Source organism: Geotrypetes seraphini, chromosome 5, assembly GCF_902459505.1.
Source record: "Geotrypetes seraphini chromosome 5, aGeoSer1.1, whole genome shotgun sequence".
NCBI lineage: Eukaryota > Metazoa > Chordata > Amphibia > Gymnophiona > Dermophiidae > Geotrypetes > Geotrypetes seraphini.
This window is the reverse complement of record NC_047088.1, coordinates 50,856,822-50,874,371: the sequence shown is the minus strand read 5'-3', so window position 1 is coordinate 50,874,371 and position 17,550 is coordinate 50,856,822. Positions and strand designations below refer to the sequence as shown.

The 17,550-nt window shown below is 42.9% G+C and overlaps 1 protein-coding gene across 2 annotated transcripts in view; it reads right to left on the bottom strand.

Annotated features, from left to right (window-relative positions):
* Positions 1 to 17,550, bottom strand: part of TBX22 (T-box transcription factor 22) — a 50,808-nt gene that overhangs the window by 20,653 nt on the left and 12,605 nt on the right. Inside the window, exon 8 of one of the 2 annotated variants that reach the window (XM_033946999.1) lies at positions 14,069 to 14,708. In XM_033946999.1, the coding sequence (XP_033802890.1) occupies positions 14,101 to 14,708 (608 nt within the window). In that variant the 3' untranslated portion in view covers positions 14,069 to 14,100. Of the gene's footprint in view, positions 1 to 14,011; positions 14,709 to 17,550 lie in introns of those variants that run through there. The other variant, XM_033946998.1, reaches the window with a different exon arrangement.

Genomic DNA, 17,550 nt, shown 5'->3' with positions numbered 1-17,550 from the left:
CTGGGAGAACGGTATAGAAAATTAAATAAAGAAATTTACCCCCTGTTTCACGAAGGTGCGCTAAGCGTTTCAACGTGCGTTTAGCACGTGCTAACCATTAACATGTCCATAGACTAACATGCACGTATTAGCGTTTAGCGTATGGTTAGCGCACGCTAAAAAGTCTAGCGCACCTTAGTAAAAGGAGCCCTTAGTGTACCACTTACCTACTATATATATATTTCTGTCTTCCTTTATGTACATTAGAATGTCAGTCAGCAGAAATCTGAATACATTTAAGGAAGATAAATTTATAGTAGGGTACCGAGGCTGTGAAGGTGCATAGGAAAATGTGTAGCTCCTATTTTATAAGACAAGATACCCACCTTCCTGCCTTCCTGCTTGAAAACTCGTGCACAAAGTCACATTTACACCGAGGCAAAAGTAATGTTGCACTGGGCATATGCCTTTAAGAATTATGCATATGTGCAAATTTGATCAAATATGTGCATAAGTTCCAGTCCTGCCTTTGCTCAAATGTTTCTCCAAACCTGGGTGTGCCTACAGGAATATTTCATCAAAGCAGCTGCTCTGTTTCCGAGTGCCTATTTTTACGTGCCTATACTTCTGGGCAATAAGGGTTTCCAATGGTATGTTGTTTCTCATAATTTGAGGTCAATTGATTGTGCTCTTTGTGACCCCCTTCCCCAAAAGGGACTGGTTTGGTACATATACGGAAACAGATTTTTTTCCTGGCACTTACCTACAATCTGGAATGCATTACCTGATGAATTACTTGGGATACCTAAAGTTAGTTTTTCTTAATGTATTGAGATGTGGTTATTTTAGCAGCTTTTTGGTATGGTAGGGCTCCTTTTACTAAGGTGCGCTAGCGTTTTTAGCGCGCGCACAAGATTAGCGCATGGAATAGTGCGCGCTAGCTGAAAAATTACCACCTGCTTGAAAGGCGACGGTAGCGGCTAGCACACAGGGCATTTTAGCGCGCGCTATTCCACGCGTTAAGGCCCTAATGCACCTTTGTAAAAGGAGCCCATAATTTTATACTGATTTTATTTTAGGTAATAAAGTTATTCTAGCTTGTTTATTTAAGTTTGCATTTTGTTAAGTGTATTTTATATATTTTAGGTTTTGCATTCTATTTGTTTATTGTTTTATTGTTCCATGACTTGAAACTTTATCACCTGTTTAATCAGACCTGATGAAGTGTAGCTCCCTAAAGCTTGTTATGAAACATATTACATTAGTCCAATAAAAAAATATTAGCCTATAGTATACGTTTGTTGTTAACATTATCCTCACACATAAATCTGTGATATCCCCCTGCCCTTAACCCTGTCCAACTCTACCCCTACCATAACTTAGCAAAATAATCTAGGTTATGATCTTAGTGGTACAATATGTGAAATTTAAACATATTTGGTTAGTATTTTACACTTTACTTTGCAAAATATGAGTAAGAAATTCAATCAGGGATCTAGCTACATACTTAGGACCTGGATTGGCCACTGTTGGAAAACAGGATACTGAGCTTGATGGACCTTCGGTCAGTATGGCAATTCTTATGTTCTTACTAGTATTTTAGCCCATTACATTAACGGGTGCTAGAATATATGTCTGTCTGCCTATATTTCTGTCTCTCTCTTTCCCTCCCGCTGTCTTTCTTTCTATCTGTCTCTTTCCCTGGCCCCCCTTTGTCTGTCTGTCTTTCTGTGTCTCTCCCTGCCCCTGTGTGTTTCTTCTTTTCTTTCTGTCTCCCTTCCTCCCGCCGTCTGTCTTTCTTTCTTTCTATCTGTCTCTCTCCCTGCCTCCTATGCAGCAGCATTTCTCTCCCCCCACAGCAGTATTCCCTCCCCCTCCATTTCCCTGTGCAGCAGCCACAGCAGCAGCATCCACTACTCCTCCATTTCCCTCCTCCCACACCACTTCCCTGTGCAGCAGCAGCGTTTCCCCTATCTCCCCTTTCTCTTCCCGTGGTCTGGCCAGCTACCTTACTGCTCCCCCCCTTCCCTTCTCGCGGTCCCGACAAACCTGCCGATTCCAGCAGCGTATGCAGCACTCTACACACGCTGCTTTGGGGCCTTCTACTGCCCTGATTTACTCTGGCACGTCCCTGATGACATCATCAGAGACACGGCAGAGCAAATCAGGGCAGTAGAAGGCCCTGAAGCAGCGTGTGTAGAGTGCTGCACATGCTGCTGGAATCGGCAGGTTTGTAGTCGGGACCGCGGGAAGGGAAGGGGGAGCAGTAAAGGAGCCATGTCTCTGTCTCGCAGCGGGCTTGCCAAAGTTCATTTTTTAGTTCAAAGCCGACGCTGCGTCTCCTCTCTCGATCCCCGCCAGAGTCTGAAGTCTTCTCCGACTCTGGTGAGGTTCGATAGAGGAGCCGCGGCGGGGGCTTTGAACAAAAAAAATGAACTTTGTCTGGCTGGAGCCGGCAAGCCCGCTGCGAGACAGAGAGATGTGTGGTAAGCGCGCATGCGCACTCTGCAGGCCACGGAACTACAGAACAGGCAACATGGCGTTAAGAGTGCGCATGCGCGCTTAGCGTTTTATTATTATAGATTGTTTTTCTTACTGTAGGCAGTAGTATAGTGTAGGTAGTTAGAGATTTTAGTTTAGGGTAAAAGAAACTACAAATTCATTTGCATTTCAAAATATAAAATAGAGTTCATTTGAGGGGTTTACCCCCCCCCACCCTTTTTACTAAACTACGATAATGGTTATTAGTGCAGGGAGTGCAGCTCCCTGTGCTAACCGTTATCGCAGTTTAGTAAAAAAGAAAAGAAAAAATGGGGGGGGGTGGGGGGGAATTTCCTGCAACGGCTGAGGGGAGATATGATTGAAGTCTACAAAATAGAACGGGTACAAATGTATCGATTTTTCACTCTGTCAAAAAATGACAAAGATTAGGGGCTACTTTTACTAATCTGCAGTAGTGTTTTTAGCGCGCACTGAAGATTAGCGTGCACTAACCCCCGCACCACACAGCAAAAACTAATGCTAGCTCTGTGGAGGCGTTAGCGTCTAGCATGCTTGCTAAAACTGCTAGCGTAGCTTAGTAAAAGGAGCCCTAGGGGACACTCAAAGAAGTTACAGGGATAAACTCTTAAAACCAATAGGAGGAAATATTTTTTTCACTCAGAGAAGCTCTAATGTGGTTAGAGCGGATAGCGTAGCTGGTTTTAAGAAAGGTTTGACAAGTTCCTGGAGGAAAAGTCCATAGTCTGTTATTGAGAAAGTCATGGGGGAAGCCACTGCTTGCCCTGGTTCAGTAACATGGAATATTGCTACTCTTTGGGTTTTGGCCAGGTACTAGTGACCTGGATTGGCCACCGTGAGAATGGGCTATTGGCCTTGATGGATCATTGGTCTGACCCAGTAAGGCTCTTCTTATGTTCTTATGTAACTTTTCAAAAAGGAAAAAAAGATTCTTCAGAAATGTTGTTCAAGTTAAATGGTGTAAAAATCAACATGGAATTTTACTCTAACGTTTTAGTTTAACATGTTGAAGCGTAAGGTCCCAGGGCACTTTGGCCCTGATTTCCTAAATGGTGCCTTATCGCACCTACTTATGTTTCACCATGCTTTGTTATGTATGTAATCTTGAATGTAACCTGTTTTGAGCTCTCCTGGGAGGACTGGATATAAAACCAAATAAATAAATTAGGCTAATTTACCAGATGCCTAGCAACACCTAAGTCAACCACACCTATTCCTTGCCCCTAACCATGCCTACTTTTCAGGTAGGTGACAGTTGGTGCCTCGACTTAGCTTTTGCAAGGACCCCAAATTAACTTTTTTAATAAAATCACTATTTATTGGTGTGGTCAATTACCATGACAATAAAAAAAAAAATGAGGTATTGTAAGGCATCTGTGATTAGGGCAATTACCTCATATAACCTCGGCACTGCTTATAGAATTAGGCCTTTTATACTTATAGAAAAAACCCCCAAAAGAAATTGGGTTCTTTGAGGACCAAAGACTGCATTTGGCAAGTTTATTTACATCATAATATAACAGTTCTTCTGTTTTTCATGCCCACAGTGGATTAAATTTTATGTTTGATAATAAAAGTTGTAATTTAGCATTAACTGAATACCCCTGCTGCCTCAGATGATCTTTGAAGGGTAAAGGGGATAGGACTTGACATACTGGTTTTTTTTTCTGGGTGGCTTACATGAGGCAATGAAGGGTTAAGTGACTTGCCTAGATGCACAAGGAACAGCAGTGGGAATTGAACTCACAGCCTCAGACTACTGAGGCAGCTGCTCTAATCACCAGGCCTCTCCTCTACTTAAGAGATGTGTTGTGAATCTGAAAGCTAAGAGCTTCATTCTTTGACTTATTATTATTATTATGACACTGAATTAGATACTATTGATACCGATATTGAAATTGACACTGATCATTAGGTAAAGTTTTTTTTATAGACCTATGATGATAATTTTATCATGGGTTTTAAAGTATTACCCAGGTGCTTCAGACCAAGGTAAAGAGCATGGGTGTAAAAGCTCTCATCTCCAGGGTGTTGGGTCTCCTGACATCCATTTGGCTTCTTCATTCTTTGGCTTCTTAGAGGGCAGAGTGCTGCAGGTGGGCTCTTTGGGATTTTTATCCTTTTGTCAGTCTGGCAAATGTTCAGCCACTGTCTTCTGTTGAGATGTTCAGGCCTACTTTTCTTTAAAAAGCTTGGGAACTAGTTTGCTGTAGACATCACTAAGGAACGATTCTATAAGATAGCCATTAATATGTACATGCCACTTACAGTTATTTCCACAACAACGCTGAAAATACTATTTCATTATTGGTTTATTTCATTTCAACCACAAACTGAAAGTACTCAATGGGAGTTCAGACTTCCAACTGAATTCAACAATTCCTGGTGGTGGTATTCTTCATTATTCCCAGTACTTATCCTTATTTTCTTCTAATTTCACTCTAATTTCATTATCCACATTTCATTGTTTCATTATTTCATTTGTTTCCTTAATACTTTTAATAAATAAATAATTTATATAAATAGCTTCATAACTTAGCTTTAGTAATGCCCAATTCCCCTTCCAGATGCTTTTCGCATAGCTTTATCAAGGTCGGGAAAACTGTAAAAAATAGAAAAACAAATGAGAATGCAGATATATTACCACGCAGAAAAATAATTCCTAGTTTTAAATTTAATTTCCATACAATCCCTATTTTTACCTTAAAGTTAAAGCTGAGCTTCTCCTATTTAAACCAGCCACTGGCAATCCATGGGATGGGAGGGTGTATTTTAGCGCTGTTACAGAACGCCACGCCGCGGCCATCTTATTGATTGCAAGTGACTGGTTTAAATAGGAGAAGCTCAGCTTTAACTTTAAGGTAAAAATAGGGATTGTATGGAAATTAAATTTAAAACTAGGAATTATTTTACTGCGTGGTAATATATCTGCATTCTCACTTGTTTTTCTATTTTTTACAGTTCCCCCGTCCTTGATAAATCTATGCGAAACGCATCTGGAAGGGGAATTGGGCATTACTAAAGCTAAGTTATGAAGCTATTTATATAAATGATTTATTTATTAAAATTATTAAGGAAATAAATGAATTAATGAAACAATGAAATGTGGATAATGAAAGAATGAAATTAGAAGAAAATAAGGATAAGTACTGGGAATAATGAAGAATACCACCACCAGGAATTGTTGAATTCAGGTGGAAGTCTGGATTATAAAGGTATGGAAAACCTTTCATACGCTGAAAGACTGGAGAAACTGGGGCTCTTTTCCCTGGAGAAGCGGAGATTTAGAGGGGATATGATAGAGACCTACAAGATCATTAGGGCATAGAGAAAGTGGAGAAGGACAGATTCTTCAAACTTTCAAAAACTACAAGAACGAGAGGGCATTCAGAAAAATTAAAAGGGGACAGATTCAGAACCAATGCTAGGAAGTTCTTCTTCACCCAAAGGGTGGTGGACACCTGGAATGCGCTTCCAGAGAGTGTGATAGGACAGGGTACAGTATTGGAGTTCAAGAAGGGTTTGGACAATTTTCTGAAGGAAAAGGGGATAGAAGGGTATAGATAGAGGGTTAAATACAGGTCTCTGGACCTGATGGGCCGCCGCGTGAGCCGACTGCTGGGCATGATGGACTGCTTATGTTCTTATGTTCTTATAAGAACTTGTAGGTATGATGTTTCTATATGTTTCTATATTTGATTTTAGACCAATTGTATCATTAACCTTCATGTACTTTAGACGATTGGCCAGTAGGCAAACTATAACTATTAAAATCAGACCAATTGTTGTGGGCCAGCAATGATATTACATGGTAGCACATGTAAAATAAATAGAAATTTTTTTCTCCAAGCATAGTTAGAAAACATGATGGCAGATAAAGGCCAAATGGCCCATCCAGTTTGCCCATGCGCAGTAACCATCATTTCTTCCTCTCTCTAAGAGACCCCACTGACTATCCCAGGCGTTCTTGAATTTAGACTCAGTCTCTGTCTCCACCACCTCTTCCGGGAGACTGTTCCACTCATCTGCCACCCTTTTTGTAAAAAAGTATTTCCTTAGATTACACCTCTTAACTTCATCCTATGCCCTCACATTGCAGAGCTTCCTTTCAAATTATAGAGACTCTAGAACTTTTTCCGTAAGATGTAGTAAAAACCATTAGCAATAGCATAGCTGGGGGTTGAAAAAGTTTTGAATAAGTTCCTAGAAATAAAGTCCACAAAACATTATTAAGAGCCCCTTTTATCACGCTGCACTAGAGGTTTTTAGTATGAGCCGGCACGGTAAATGCTCCGACGCTCAAACCATTCCTATGAGCATCGGAGCACTTGCCTCGCCGGCCCACGTCTAAAACCTCTAGCGCAGCTTGATAAAAGGGGCCCTAAGATAAGCATACATCTGGTGGTGCTATAAAAATGATAAGCAGTAATAATAGTAAGACAGATCCAGGGAAATTCACTGCTTATTCCTGTTGTTTGGTTACACTGAATCTTGCTACTTCTTTGGGATTCTGTCAGCTACTTGTGGCCTAGCTTGGCCTATGTTGGAAATGATATACTGGACTAGATGGGCCATTAATCTGACCCAGTATGACAGTTCTTATGTTCTTCAGTAGTAGTATCACTGAAAACATTGGCTTTTTTAAAATGTCATGTCTTTCAAACTTTATACAGGAAGGACTTCCGGACTATTTATTTAATGCCTTAAATTGAAAATTAGATCATTCAGAATCTGAAGGTTGTGACCATAAGTGAGATTAATATGTCTATATAGCTAGGTACTTGTTTGAGAGCATAGGAGGAAATATTTTTTTCACTCAGAAAATAGTTAAGCTCTGGTACATGTTGCCAGAGGTTGTGGTAAAAGCAGATAGCGTAGCTAATTTTAAAAAAGGTCTGGACAATTTTCTGGAGGAAAAGTCCATAGTCTGTTATTGAGAAAGACATGGGGGAAGCCACTGCTTGCTCTGGATCAGTAGCATGGAATATTGCTACTCCTTGGGTTTTGGCCAGGTACCAGGGATCTAGATTGGCCACCGTGAGAATGGGCTACTGGGCTTGATAGACCATTGGTCTGACCCAATATAGCTAGTCTTATGTTCTTACATGAGCCAAGTATAGTAAAATTAAGGCACTGCAACATCACTGATGAGGTTGGCTCTGAGGCACTGTGGAATGAGGTATTATGACATCACAATCTCAGCTCTGGAATGTTGCTCTCATTGAGGTTCTGGAATCTTGCTATTCTTTGAGATGATGGAATGTTGCTACTCTTTTGGTTTTGGCCAGGTACTAGTGACCTGGATTGGCCACCGTGAGGACAGGCTACTGGGCTTGATGGACCATTGGTCTGACCCAGTATGGCTATTCTTATGTTCATACTTGAGCCAAGTATAGGACAATTAACTATTGTAACATCACTGATGAGGTTGGCTCTGAGGCACTGTGGAATGAGGCATTATGACATCACAATCTCAGCTCTGGAATGTTGCTCTCATTGGGGTTCTGGAATCTTGCTATCCTTTGAGTTGCTGGAATGTTGCTACTCTTTGGGTTTTGGCCAGGTACTAGTGGCCTGGATTGGCTACCGTGAGGACGGGCTACTGGGCTTGATGTACCTTTGGTCTGACCCAGTAAGGCTGTTCTTATGTTCTAGGTACTTGTCTGAGAGCATGGACCAAAATAATTCTACAATGCAGCTTGAAAAAATGGATAGCAAATTAGGATCGTTGTGAGACTGTGACAGAAGGCATGCTGTAGCTTTCCATATCTACTTTTTCACCGAATAAAAGACTGTGAACATTATAAATATTTGCTCTGATTTGGTCCCAGATCTTTATGGATTGTACTAAAATGGAATATATTTCTAAAGAAGTCTTAAGTGATATCAAGGAGAGCTATCATGGCTCCATCAACCTCAGTGAAAGCAAATTAGCTAATTTCTGCTCCCTTCTCCCATTCCCGAGAATTAATAAGTGTGTGTAAACTGAATAAATGAGCATAATTTTATTTTAGTGGTTTGTCAATGCAGACGTACTTAACAAATAGAACAGCTTTCTTCACCTGGATTTGAAAACATTTAGATATATTCTTTTGAAGGTAGTGGTGTTTTAAAAGGTTTGCTGTTAAGACTTCACCACCAACTAATCTTGCTCGATAAAGATAATATGATATGCATCAAACCAGTGGCATAATAAGGGGAGGGGGCAAGGGGGGGGGCGGTCTGCCACAACATTGGGGATGGGAGACTACTATGAAAGATGTTAACAGCCAGATGTACTTACTCTCAAGCGGTTCATAGTCAAAAGCGCGCGCCGACAACCCAGCGCAGACAACCCAGGGCAGACAACTGAGTGCAAGGTGGAAGCGCGCCGAAGAAAAACAATATTTTAAGGGGCTCCGACGGGGGGTGTTGGTGGGGAACCCCCCACTTTACTTAATAGAGATCATGCCGGCATTGTGGGGGGTTAGGGGGTTATAAGCCCCCTCATTTACTGGAAACTTAACTTTTTTCCTCTTTTTTAGGGTAAAAATGAAGTTTTCAGTATAATGTGGGGGGTTACAACCCCCCAAACCCCCCACAACACCGGCGTGATCTCTGTTAAGTAAAGTGGGGGGGGGGGGGTTTCCCCCCCACACACCCCCATCGGAGCCCTTTAAAATACTGTTTTTCTTCGGCGCACTTCCGCCTTGCGCTCAGTTGTCTGCGCTGGGTTGTCAGCGCGCCTTTGTCGCCATGCGCTTTTGACCTGTCACCCTCTCAAGCTGACTGTGTGCATGGTTTAGTGAAACAGCTAACATTTATTATTTGTTTGTTAATAAAACGATGATTTAAAATGTCATAAGAACATAAACATAAGAACATAAGCAGTGCCTCTGCTGGGTCAGACCAGAGGTCCATCCCGCCCAGCAGTCCGCCCCCGCGGCGGCCCAAAGGTTATGACCTGCCTTAATCACCACCTTAATCACATGTTTTTTGCTTCTCCCCTACCAGAAACTGTTACACTCAACTATCATCTGGTGGCAATATTAAGAAGTATATGTCACACACTTTCAAATGTATGTACAGTATTAGAATTCCAGTGTTGATGCATTTTCGAGAGAAAAAAAAAATAATTGCCTTGACTTATGAATCAACCCTTGGTATAAAGAAAAGTAGGTGTCAACTTTCCTTTATAGAATACTAGTGTAATAGGTAAAATATAGTACATACAAACACAATGCCAGTCATAGAACTTGGGTAAGTGCTTGCATCTAAGTGCCAGAGATTTATTTATTTATTTGTTTAGATTTCTATCCCGTTCTAGAGAGTTGCACGGGGACAGAAATCCCACCCATCCCCGCCCGTCCCCATCAGGATCCTCTCCGTCCCCACCTGCCCCCGCCAGGATCCTCTCCGTCCCCACCCGTCCCCATCAGGATTCTCTCCGTCCCCACCCATCCCCGCAAGGAATTACCTCTATCCCTGCCCATCCCCATAAAAAGCAGCCATTATTTCTTACAGGATCATCAATTCTACAGTTGCTTTTGCTGTTTTCCTTGTGTAATCTCTTTGGTGGAACCCTTTTTTTGTTTTCTGTTCAGGTAATTAACTTATAAACCCCCTCTTTCACTAAGGCTGATGTGCCCATTATATTATATGGATGAACCCTTCTTCCAAAGCCTTCCATCCCATGGGAGTCCCATTGGCTAGAGGGGGGTCCCTGTGGGAGTCCCGTGGGCCAGAGGGGGGTCCCCATGGGAGTCCCGTGGGTTATGGGGGGATTCCCGCGGGACCCCCGTGGGACCCGCAGGATTCCTGCGATCCCCGTTCCCGTGCAGACCTCTATCCCGTTCTCCTGGGAGCTCAGAACGGGTTATCATTGACATTCACAATAAAGTTACAGGACAATAAAATTATAGCCATTCGAAGAGGAGACAGGTGAGAAGATGTAGAGGAGAAGGAAGGAGGGAAGAGGTGGGGGAGCGGTAGGGGAGCAAGGAGTTAAAGGAAGGGGAGCAGGGAACAAGAGATAAGCATGTAGTTCCAGATACTATAAATGGTGCTCAAAATTAAGCTCTGGAAAAAAACTTTTATACACCTTTTATAGAATAGCACTTAAGTACAGATCTTGCACCTAATATTGGGTGTCAGACTTATGCCCAAATTAGGTGCACTTACCCAGTATTTTATAACTACATGTGCAAATTTTTGGAACACCCTTGACACACTCATGCTTCTCCCGTTGTCATGTACCCTTGTGATATATGTATTATGGGAGTTAATCACACTGCTTTATAGAATAGTGCACAGCTATATGCATGTGCAAATATTAACGGTACCAATTAACATCAATAATTGGTTGTTAGCACACAATTATTGATGTTATTGAGTTTGTTAAGCAAGTAATTTGCATATACTGTACAACTTGGGCAAACCCACAAATTTGGGTGCACAAATCTTTGTGCCATATATAGAATCTGGCCTGTAACTTAGAAGTTATCCCCTTCATTCTAAAACTCGGTGCCTAAATTTAAAATCCGTCTGCATGTATTATAGAATACTAGCACGTAACATGCGTAAGTGTACACTGGTATGTGTTTGCACTTGGTAAATGCTCAGCGCTACCCTATACCCTATGCAAGCAAGGGGTATTCTTAGGGGAGGAGCATAGGCGAGTATGGGTGGGACCAACATTTATACCTTACATTTCATAAGTGTCTGTAGCGGTCTTACCCAATTGAAAACAGAACTTTACGTTAGCGCCACTCGTTGAGGTGGCACATGATGGAAAATAGCTGATCATGAAAACACACATTCACAAAAACTGTTGTAGCTTGGAGACAAAAACAGATATCGAGAAAAGGAGGTTACTCGTGAGCTTTCAAGCTACTCAATGCCGCCTAGCATGTCTCAAAAGAACTTCCTGTTGGCACGCAATTCAAACTGCCCTGAAACATTTTGAGCAGACCTCGTATTGGTTTTTAAAGAAAGTCCTCAAGACTTATTTTTTAAAAGAAGCTTTTCCTGAGAGTATAGAAACTGTCTCACTTGTGACTTAATATAGTGGACCGCACTGGGGGGGACTGTGCTATGGAGACTAGAGTACCTGTACTTTTGCTATTCTATTTTTGGTATTGGAATTCCTTTCAGAATGTGCCCTTCAATTTATTTTATTATTGTATCCTGCTTTGATGGTCTTCCCTAAGCAGTTTATCAAATAAAAGCAACCTGAACCTGAACCTACACATGTAATTTACAGAATATTATAGTTACATGCAGCGGCGCCAAGGGCGGTGGTACCCATCTCCCGCTGCACACCCCCCTTCCCTTTCCCCGTACCCCCTTTGATGTTACTTCCTAGGCAAGGGTCCCGGAAGTGATATCAGAGAGAGTGCCAAAAGGGTACAGGGGAAGGCAAGGGGCGCACACGGCAAGGAGAGGAGTGGGGTGCAAGCAGGCAGGCACATGGGGGAGTGAGCGAGCAAGCAGGCAGTGCATAGAGGAGGAGGGGTGCAGCTGCGCCCTTAGGAAGACCGTGCCCAGAGTTGTCCGCACCCCCTCCTCTTACTACACCACTGGTTACATGCTAAAGTGCCACATTTAGGCCCAAAAATCAAGTCACTATCAGCCTCTTTTACAAAGCCGCTCTAGCGGCTACCACGTGGCAACAGCCCCAAAGCCCTTTAAATCTCTATGGGCTTCGGAGCCGCTAGCACGGCTTTGTAAAAGAGGCCGTATATCTAGCACAAAAATCTAAATCACAAATTTCAAGTACTAGTATATAATCCCAACCCTGGGCCCACTCTCATATAAATGTGGGGTATATACTATCGATTGATCCAACTGGCAACTAGTTTTTTTAATTTTTTTGATTTTTGTATGGACCTTCACAACACAACCAGGCACAGCATACTTCTGGTTGTTCACATCTCCATCGGTCCAACTTTTATTGAATTCTTATATGTGTATATTTTTTCATCTAATCAGTCTTGTCATTAAATAAACTTCATTCTTAAAGCAACCATCACTTAGCTTTTAAAGTAATTCTTCAGTGCAATAGTTACCTTCCACTAAGCCACCTCTCCCAACATGCATGTTTCACTGGAAACTTTCTTCATGGTCGAAGAGAACTAAAACATTTGATCTACGGTGGATGGCAGCTCCCTTAAATGTTTTAGTTCCCCTCGATCCTGAAGAAAGTTTCCAGTGAAACGTGCATGTTGGGAGAGGTGGCTTAATGGAAGGTAACTATTGCACTGAAGAATTACTTTAAAAGCTAAGGTTCTGTTTTACAAAGCTGCGCTAGCGATTGCTGTGTGGTAACGACCCCGAAGCCCATAGAGATTTAAAGGGCTTCGGAGCTGTTGCCGTGTGGCTTTGTAAAACAGGCCATAAGTGATGGTTCCTTAAGAATGAAGTTTATTTAATGACAAGAAGACTGATTAGATAAAAAAAATACACATATAATAATTCAATAAAAGTTGGACCGATGGAGATGTGAGCAACCAGAAGTATGCTGTGCCTGGTTATATTGTGAAGGTCCATACAAAAATCTAAAAAAATTAAAAAACTGGTTGCCAGTTGGATCAATCGGTAGTATATACCCCACATTTATATGAGAGTGGGCCCAGGATTGGGATTATATACTAGTACTTGAAATTTGTAATATTTAGACCCAGGCATTCATACTTGCTATTGACATGGTATAAGTGGGCGTGCCTAAATGTTGGCATGCAGATGCCAATGTACGTATACTGGTATTCTACTTGGTGTCTGGACAAAAATGGAGCCCCTTGCACAGGTTCAAAAGACTTTGCAATTCTTTAAACATTCAGTATGACCTTTGAAAACACATTAGTCCAACCTTTATTAGGAAAGTCCCTCGGCAACCACTTTGCAGCGTATGCCTTACTTTGTCATAAAAAATATAATCGCAACTTTATCTTCTTCACTAAACTCTATTTTGCTAAAATTAATTTTAATGGTCACTTTCTGAAAGATACCAATTTGAAAATAGGGATCGTCCAGTTTTTACGGCATTTTGCAGTAACACCTCTCAATAACAGTCATCATTTTTAAAAAAATATTTGTATATTTATTTTGGGCTTATTTGGAAAATGTTGGGCGTTCTGGGGTTTTTTTCAGGACACTGTGTATAATGGAATCTTGTCACTCAGATGCTGTTCTAGAATTAGCTCTCAGCGTGATGCATCTTGACACCTAATTTGTGGACCTAGTTATAGACTTGCCCACTATGCATATGTGGGTGTCCCACACATGCTCCCATCTGTATGTCTACCTGTAAAATACAAGCTATGTAAAGTATGTGTGGATGAGCAGATAAGTATTTAGGTGAAATTTGGCATATGCATGCATATGTACACACATATATTCAATTATTCTAGATATTTATGCACATATCTGGCACATAAATGTAGCACTAATTTTATAGAATTACCCCCTTTGCATTTGAGAATAAGATATAGGAATCAATAACTTGACACCGTGCTCTTTATGATAGACTCCTCAATTGCATCAATATATATATATTTACCTGTTTTAGATATAAAAATTGATAGTTGCTTACATGTGACTGCTTTAGAAAAGATATATCTTTCATTAAAGACAGTGGTTGGTTGTTGAATGCCAATGGGAAAGATTACATCTGCCGTCTCTAAAAGAAGATGGAATGTTGTCCGTCAGCTTAAAAGAGCTCGCGGCATTTATCAGTCTTGATGGCACTGGAAAGTTATAACCATAGAAGCTGTAAGGAGGATGTAAGGAACAATTAAGTGTGTCTCTAGTGACGGGGCTTGCAGGACAAATGTTTCCAGATGTGTGCAACCCATACAACACTTGACTGGCAGAATCCGGTGCTTGTACACAATGGCTGCTCAAGTCTTCAGATTTTCCATGTTTGAAGTTTGTTATGCCAAGGGAAGACAGCATGGGCACATCCACCATGATCGGTGGCAAAACTTGGGGACTGGCAGTTGCCAGTTTTTCATGGCCGGGAAAAACAAGAGATTGTTGTCGCAAAATACTTGGGCAAAACTTGTAGCAGATGGGCAAACTGAGACTGTGTAAATAAGCTTCTGGGCAGGCAATCCCAACGTGGCCTGCAGGCAAGTGAAATGCTGGAGGTGAGCAAGACGGTGAAAGTAGCGCATTCATTGGAGAAGGAGTTCCACCGCTGGAGGTCACGGGCGAGGAACCTGAGCTTCCATCTGATGACAAAACAAGTACACTCAGAATACCATAGTCATGCAAGTCACATTTCATGTCATTCAGAAGCCAAGACTTCTATACAAAAATAACAGAGGCATAGGGCAAATAAGTTTGCTTAGCCTTCATTTTAAATAAAGATTTTGTGATTTTTGAGTGTTTTACTTGTGTTTTTTCATACTTTTGTGATTTTTGAGTATACTGTATGCAAATAAGAACAAATCACACAGGCATGCGCATTGATTCATAAGTATACACTCTCAATAACTCTCTCGAGCGTTTATATATACAGTACTCTCCCAAAATTCACGGAGGTTCCGTTCCAGGAACCCCCGCGAATTTCAAAAAACCGCAAATGCGTTTTTTTCACCTGTCAAAAGGCAGGGGAGGCAGGAGAGGGCAGCTAGAGTGCTGACGGGGGTGACGGGTCAAAAGCACGCGAGGACAAAGGTGCGCCGACAACCGAGCGCGGACAACTGAGCGCAGGGCTTAATCGTGCCGAAGAAAACCCGTATTTTAAAAGGCTCTGACAGGGGGTGTGGGGGTGGAACCCCCCCACTCTACTTAATAGGGATCGCGCTGCCTCACGCTGCCATGTTGGGGATGTGTGGGGGTTGCCTTTGTCCTCGCGCGCTTTAGACTATGAACCGCTGACGGGTGAAGGAAATCACTCGCGGTCTGCTCCGACCGCCTCTTCCTGTAGTAAAGTCGGGCTTTGACATGCGGCTCCTGATTGGTGTAGCCCGACTTTACTACAGGAAGAGGCGGTCGGAGCAGACCGCGAGTGAGCGAATCCGCGATTCGTGAACCGCAAATTCACGGGGGAACACTGTACTTGCACCTTCTCAAACACTCCTCCCCCACTTACATTTATTTAATTTGTTTTAGATCCCGTCCTTCCCAGAGAGCTCAGCATGGGTTACAAGGTAACATGGTAACATACACAATATTTGGCCAAATGAGTTATATAGCACTAACTAGTCAAATGGGTTACAGTGACCATTGTACAATATAGTTTAACTTCCTAGCTTAACGCTCACATAGCCTAAATTAACATTCATGCCCACTCACTTTCTATCACTCTTTCTTCCTTCCTTGCTCCCCGACTGTTGTCAACCCATTTTTCCCCTCCAGCCTCAAACCTCCTACCAATTCAGCTGCATGTCCGGTGTCAGGTCAAAAGTGCGCCGGGACAAAGGTGCGAACAGACAACTGAGTGCAGCGCGGAGGTGCGCGCCGAAGAAAAAGACTGATTTTAGGGGCTGCGATGGGGGGTATGGGGGGGAGGAACCCCCCACTTTACTTAATACAGATTGTGCCGTGTTGTGGGGATGTTGTGGGGGGTTTGGGGGTTTGTAACCCCCCACATTTTACTGAAAACTTAACTTTTTCCCTGTTTTTAGGGAAAAATTTACGTTTTCACTAAAATGTGGGGTGTTACAACCCCCCAAACCCCCCCACAACGCCGCCGCGATATGTATTAAGTAAAGTGGGGGGGGGGGCTTCCCAACAAAACCCCCATCGCAGCCCCTAAAAACAATCTTTTTCTTCGGTGCGCGCCTCTGTCTTGCGCTCAGTTCTCGGTGTGCGCCTTTGTCTTCCGTGTTACTGTCTATGAACCGCATGTCCTTTCACCCTCAGTCCCAGTGGTGTAGCAGGTCCTGGTATTTTGGGTGGGCCCAGAGTTAACTTGGGAGGGCCTTTCCACCTTCCCCCGCCCCTCAGACATATAAAATGCAAGATTTGTTTTTAACTTCCACTCAGTCCTTCCCCCCAACAGATATATAAAATATAACTTTATTTTTTGTTTTATTTTTTTGCCTTCCCCGCAACCTCCCACTCCCACATTCAAAATCCCTCCCTCTCTCCCCCACTTGTGGACCAGTAGCTAACACCCCTCCCCCCAGTCCCTCCCCAGTATACCTCAGATTAGGGTTGCCAGATTTCCCTTTTGGAAAATCAGGACCCCCTAACCACCCCCCTAACCCCACGTGCGTGTGACATCATCACATGATGGCCACGCATGGGTGGACTTCCTCACTGCCCAACACAGCTTTCCAAAACCCGGACAAAGTTCCGGGTTTTGAAAAGCCATCCAGACCCCCGGACATGTTCTCAAAAGGAGGACATGTTTGGGGAAATCCGGATGTTTGATAACCCTACCTCAGACGCATCCCTGGTGGCTGCAGCAACTCATTTTCGCTACCCATACTTCTCTTCACTGTATCCCACCAGTGAAGAAATAAGAAATAAGAAATGGTGTCACAAGGGCAGGATGTGGAAGACGGATTCCAGTGGTGCTGGTGCAGACAGCGAAAGTGAGTTGCTGCGGACACCAGAGGTGCCTCTGAAGTACATTGGGGAGGGGCATATACCAGGCCACTGGCAGAGGATAGAGCTAGAGGTGAGTGAGATGCCATTGTTGAAGTGGGCCTGAGCTAAGGATAAGTAGGCCTATGCCCACCCAGGCACACCCATAGCTACATCATTGCTGAGCCCATTCCCCTCCCCCAATCAGAATATCTCTATCCCCTCTTTCTCCCCCATCTTCCTTTTCCCAACATTCTCCCGCCATATTTCATCTTCCCCATGCAGGGTTTTTTCCCCCTCCCAGCACACACTCTCTACCAATCCCATTCCAGGCAGTTTAGACTCCCATCCACCATAGGAGCCAACATTTCAAAATGGTTGGGTACTAAACCCCATGGAAGTTATCCCATCCCTGGACACAGTTACGGAATTTGCTTAATATTGAAGGTGCTCAAGCACCCGCAGGTCCCACAGAGCTGACTCCTATGTTACCGACTTTTCACCACTAAGCCTCCGCCATCCTGCTTCCATTCT